At 38.2% G+C, this 6,139-nt stretch overlaps 1 protein-coding gene across 1 annotated transcript; it reads left to right on the top strand.

Moving 5' to 3' along the window:
- Positions 1-661: 661 nt before the first annotated feature.
- LOC119248475 (olfactory receptor 6C2-like) lies at positions 662-1,597 on the top strand. Its single transcript, XM_037515429.2, has one exon. It carries the CDS (start codon positions 662-664, stop codon positions 1,595-1,597), a length of 936 nt encoding a protein of 311 aa, XP_037371326.2.
- Positions 1,598-6,139: the final 4,542 nt, after the last annotated feature.

The following is a 6,139-nucleotide window of genomic DNA, read 5'->3' as shown; positions in this document are numbered from 1 at the left end:
CTGGGGAGTTCGGGAGGGCGTAACCACCATCCTCCAGTTATATGCATTCTATGAAGTACCATAATAGGAGCAAAGGAATTTTAGGATTGAGCTTTTGAGTTCAGAAGTATTGTAACTGGGGATGTGAGGGGACGAGTAAGAAAAGGTGGGAAGGAAGTTCGATGGAGTGTGGTGGTGACTATAGGCAACTTGGTGGTGTGAAACTCTGGTGACCGACCTGAGGAGAGACATCCTATACTGTGAAAAAAAAATCTATTTAAAAAACACTAAAAATATCTGAAAAGTTTTGTAATTAAGAGACAAAAGTATAGATCAATAGGGATCACTCCTGTCCAATAGGAATTAACAACCGAAGTATGAATTTGTAAACAATGAATGGGAAATAGTGCTGTGAATCTGGAGATCCTGGCATGTTGTAACAATTTCAGTAGCAGTAATTTTCAAGAGAAACTGTCCATAAACTTAGTATCCCTGCAGTACATCTCACTGGTCTTGAGGGAATTACCCCATCACATCCCAGTGCATCTAGTAAGGAAAGACATGTGTTTGACTCGATTTGCTTGGTGTAGGGAGAGACTGATTCTGTCATATTTTGACATTGCTCCTCATATGCATTTCTGTGGCATTTCTGTGAAGATTGGGCAAGAGTATGAAAGCAGTGATGAGAAACCATTCAGCAATAACAACGTTCATCATCCTGGGGTTGACAAGTGACCCACAGCTAGAGATTTTGGTTTTTGTCTTTCTGTTTATCACATACGTGTTGAGCGTGATGGGGAACCTCACCATCATAGTTCTCATCTTCGTGGATGCTCATTTAAAAACTGCTATGTACTTCTTTCTGCAAAATTTCTCTTTCTTGGAAGTCTCATTCACTACTACCTGTGTCCCTGTCTACCTGTACATGATAGCAAGTGGGGACAAGACCATGACCATCAAAGCCTGCTTTACCCAAGTCTTTTTTGTTGTCCTGTTTGGAGCCACAGAGTTTTTCCTGTTGGCGGTGATGTCGTACGACCGCTACGTGGCCATCTGCAAGCCCCTGCATTATGTGACCATCATGAACAGCAGGGTCTGTAGGATTCTCATAGTCTGCTGCTGGGTGTGTGGCTTCCTGATCGTCCTCCCACCTCTCATCCCAGGGCTCCATCTGGAATTCTGTCACATACTTATTGACCATTTTGGCTGTGATGCTTCCCCTATACTGAAGAATTCCTGTTCAGATACGTGGTTGATAGAGCAGCTGGTTATAGTCTGTGCTGTGTTGGGCCTCATAACGACCCTGTTCTGTGTTGGTCTGTCCTATGTGTACATCATTAGGATGATCCTGAGGTTTCCTTCCATGCAGCAAAGGAAAAAAGCCTTTTCTACCTGTTCTTCCCACATGATCGTGGTCTCCATCTCCTATGGCAGCTGCATGTTTATGTATATCAAACCCTCAGCTAAGGATGAAGTAGCCATTAATAAGGCAGTTTCTCTGCTGATGGTATCTGTTGCCCCCTCAATGAATCCCTTCATTTACTCCCTGAGAAATAAACAAGTAAAGCAGTCTTTCCATGACACCCTCAGAAGACTTGCATTTTTTTCCAAGAAGTAATAGATTATCAAATTGGAATTTAAGTTAAATAAAAAATAAGTTATCATCTTTTGGATGGACATTTGGCCAGGAGACTGTTTATTCTCATAATATTGAGGAGCAATAGAATTGGGAAGAAAGTTTGAGAAAGATCCTTGCCAGAGCCAGTACTATACAGACTGATGTTTCTCTATTAAAATTTCTATGTCGGAAAAAATTCTTTGAATTGAATGACAAGGAGGACACCAATATCCTAAATGTATGGGATGCAGCAAAAGCAGTAATAAGAGGAAAATATATAGCAATAGAAGCTCACATCAAGAAACAAGAAAGAACTCAAAGAAACAACCTAATCTCGAAGCTCAAAGATCTAGAAAAAGAACAACAAAAAAACCCCAAAACCAGTAGAAGAAAAGAAATAATAAAATCCAAAGCAGAAATAAATGAAATTGAAACTAAAAAAACAATCCAAAAGATCAATGAAACCAAGAGCTGGTTCTTTGAAAAAATAAATAAAATAGACAAACCCCTAGCCAGGCTCACAAAGGAAAAAAGGGAGAAAGCACCAATAAACAGGATCACAAATGAAAGAGGAGAAATCACAACAGACACAGCAGAAATTAAAAGAATAATCAGTAACTACTATGAACAGTTGTATGGAAACAAGTTCAACAATCTAGAGGAGATGGACAAATTCCTACAACTCTACAATCACCCAAAGCTAGATAAAGAAGAAATAGAACACCTAAACAGACCAATTACAAGCAGCGAAATTGAAATGGTAATCAAAAATCTCCCCAAAAACAAAAGCCCAGGACCTGATGGATTTCCAAATGAATTCTACCAAACATTCAGAGATGAATTAGTGCCTATCCTTCACAAACTCTTTCAAAAAATTGAGAAGGAAGGGACAATACCAAACATGTTCTATGAAGCCAACATTACACTAATACCAAAACTGAACAAGGACAACACAAAAAAGGAAAACCACAGGCCAATCTCCCTAATGAACACTGATGCAAAAATCCTCAATAAAATTTTAGCTATCAGAATCCAACAATGTATCCATAAGATAATTCACCACGACCAAGTAGGATTCATTCCAGGGACACAAGGATGGTTCAACATCCGAAAATCAATCAACGTTATCCAACACATCAGCAAAAAGAAATATAAAAACCATATGATAATATCAATAGATGCTGAGAAAGCTTTCAACAAAGTGTAACACGCATTCATGATAAAAGCCCTTGAAATTCTTGGGATACAAGGAACATACCTCAACATCATAAAGGCCATCTATGACAAGCCAACAGCCAGTATCATTCTCAATGGTGAAAAGCTGAAAGCAATTCCATTAAGATCTGGAACAAGACAAGGATGTCCACTCTCACCACTGCTCTTCAATATAATACTGGAAGTCCTAGCCAGAGCAATAAGACAAGAGAAAGACATCCAAGGAATCCAAATAGGAAAGAAGAAGTCAAACTATCACTATTTGCAGATGATATGATAACATACAGAGAGAACCCCAAAAACTACACAGAAAAACTAATTCAACTCATCAATCAGTTCAGTAAAGTGGCAGGATACAAAGTCAACACGCAAAAGTCAGTAGCTTTCCTATACACAAACAAGAAATCTGAAGAATAAGAAATAAAAAAAAACATCCCTTTTATTATTGAAACAAAAAAAATCAAATATTTGGGAATAAATCTAACAAAAGAGGTAAAGGACCTATACAAAGAAAACTATAAAACACTGTTAAAAGAAATAGAGGAAGACACAAAGAAATGGAAAGACATCCCCTGCTCATGGATTGGAAGAATAAACATTATTAAAATGGCCATCCTACCAAAAGCAATATACAGATTCAATGCTATTCCAATCAAAATTTCAATGTCATTCTTCAAAGAAATAGAACAATTATTGATGAAATTCATATGGAATCACCAAAAACCCCAAATAGCCAAAGCTCTCCTGAAAAAAAAAGAAGGGAATGGAGGCATCACACTCCCAGACTTCAAACTCTACTACAAAGCCATAATCATCAAAACTGCATGGTATTGGAACAAGAACAGACATACAGACCAATGGAATCGAATAGAAAATCCAGAAATAAACCCACAGATTTATGGTCAACTAATCTTTGACAAAGGAGCAAAGACTATGCATTGGAGCAAAGAAAGTTTGTTCAATAAATGGTGCTGGGAAAACTGGGTCGCTACATGCAAAAGAATGAAGCTTGACCACTACCTCACACCATACACAAAAATCAACTCAAAATGGATTAAAGAACTAGACACAAGACCTGAAACCATAAAATATATAGAAGGAAATATAGGCGAAACACTACGTGATTTGCACATCAAAGACATCTTTACAAACACATCACCCAAAGCAGTGATAGTGAAGGCAAAGATAAACAGCTGGGACTACATCAAATTAAAGAGCTTCTGCACAGCAAAAGAGACAATAACAAAAACAAAGAGAAACCCCACCAACTGGGAGAACATTTTTGCACCCAACACTAATGATAAAGGACTGATCACAAAAATCTGCAAAGAGCTGATGAGACTCAACAACAACAAAGAAAATAATCCAGTCAAAAATGGGCAGAAGAGCTAAAAGGAAACTTCTCTCAAGAGGAAATGCAAATGGCCAACAGGCATATGAAAAAATGTTCAACATCACTTGCCATCAGGGAAATGCAAATCAAAACTACCATGAGATACCATCTTACACCAGTGAGAATGGCACATATTAAAAAAACTAGCAACAACAAATGCTGGCGAGGGTGTGGAGAAAAAGGAACTCTTCTACACTGTTGGTGGGAGTGCAAACTGGTCCAACCACTGTGGAAAGCTGTGTGGAGATTTCTGGACCTACTAAACATAGAGCTTCCATATGATCCAGCAATTCCACTCCTAGGTATTTACCCAAAGGACACAGAAACATCAATTCCAAAGAACACCTGCACCCCTATGTTTATAGCAGCACTGTTTACAATAGCTAAGCTTTGGAAACAACCCAAATGCCCAAAAATAGATGACTGGATCAAGAAGATGTGGTCCATATATACCATGGAATATTACTCAGCATTCAAAAAAGATAAACACATGCAATTTGCAGCAACATGGATGGCGCTGGAAGGGATCATGCTCAGCGAAATAAGCCAAAAAGAAAAAGAAAAATACCGGATGGTCTCACTCATAGCAGGAATCTAGAAAACTTAAATAAGGGACCAGGAAAACGAATAACTATAAGAAAGTGAAAATCAAAATCAACAAAAAACTATGAACCAGAGACACTTTTAGGGGGTGGGGGCGGGAGGGGAGGGATTGGGGTCAGAATGGGGGGGCTGCAATTGTATGGGGAATACAACAATAAAATTTATTATTAAAAAAAAAAATAAAACTAAAAAAAAAAAAAAAAAAAAAGAAAATCCAGAAATAAACCCACAGATTTATGGTCAACTAATCTTTGACAAAGGAGCGAAGACTATGCATTGGAGCAAAGAAAGTTTGTTCAATAAATGGTGCTGGGAAAACTGGGTCGCTACATGCAAAAGAATGAAGCTTGACCACCACCTCACACCATACACAAAAATCAACTCAAAATGGATTAAAGAACTAGACATAAGACCTGAAACCATAAAATATATAGAAGGAAATATAGGTGAAACACTACGTGATTTGCACATCAAAGACATCTTTACAGACACATCACCCAAAGCAGTGATAGTGAAGGCAAAGATAAACAGTTGGGACTACATCAAATTAAAGAGCTTCTGCACAGCAAAAGAGACAATAACAAAAACAAAGAGAAACCCCACCTACTGGGAGAACATTTTTTCACCCAACACTAATGATAAAGGACTGATCACAAAAATCTGCAAAGAGCTGATGAGACTCAGCAACAACAAAGAAAATAATCCAGTCAAAAAATGGGCAGAAGAGCTAAAAAGAAACTTCTCTGAAGAGGAAATGCAAATGGCCAACAGGCATATGAAAAATGTTCAACATCCCTTGTAATCAGGGAAATGCAAATCAAAACTACCATGAGATACCATCTCACACCAGTGAGAATGGCACATATTAAAAAAACTAGCAACAACAAATGTTGGCGAGGGTGTGGAGAAAAAGGAACTCTTCTGCACTGCTGGTGGGAGTGCAAACTGGTCCAACCATTATGGAGAGCTGTGTGGAGATTTCTGGACCTACTAAACATAGAGCTTCCATATGATCCAGCAATTCCACTCCTAGGTATTTACCCAAAGGACACAGAAACATCCATTCCAAAGAACACCTGCACCCCTATGTTTATAGCAGCACTGTTTACAATAGCTAAGCTTTGGAAACATCCCAAAAGCCCAAAAATAGATGACTGGATCAAGAAGATGTGGTACATATATACCATGGAATATTACTCAGCATTCAAAAAAGATAAACACATGCAATTTGCAGCAACATGGATGGCGCTGGAAGGGATCATGCTCAGTGAAATAAGCCAAAAAGAAAAAGAAAAATACCGGATGGTCTCACTCATAGCAGGAATCTAGAA

This window comes from Talpa occidentalis, unplaced genomic scaffold (genome assembly GCF_014898055.3).
Source record: "Talpa occidentalis isolate TD23 unplaced genomic scaffold, MPIMG_talOcc4v2.1 talOcc4.16, whole genome shotgun sequence".
NCBI lineage: Eukaryota > Metazoa > Chordata > Mammalia > Eulipotyphla > Talpidae > Talpa > Talpa occidentalis.
Note: the sequence above shows the minus strand (reverse complement) of the source record. Positions and strands in the feature narration are given on the sequence as shown.

What these genes read in the sequence shown, in the direction of transcription:
- LOC119248475 (XM_037515429.2), top strand. Translation starts at nt 662, where the DNA reads ATGAGAAACCATTCAGCAATAACAACGTTCATCATCCTGGGGTTGACA.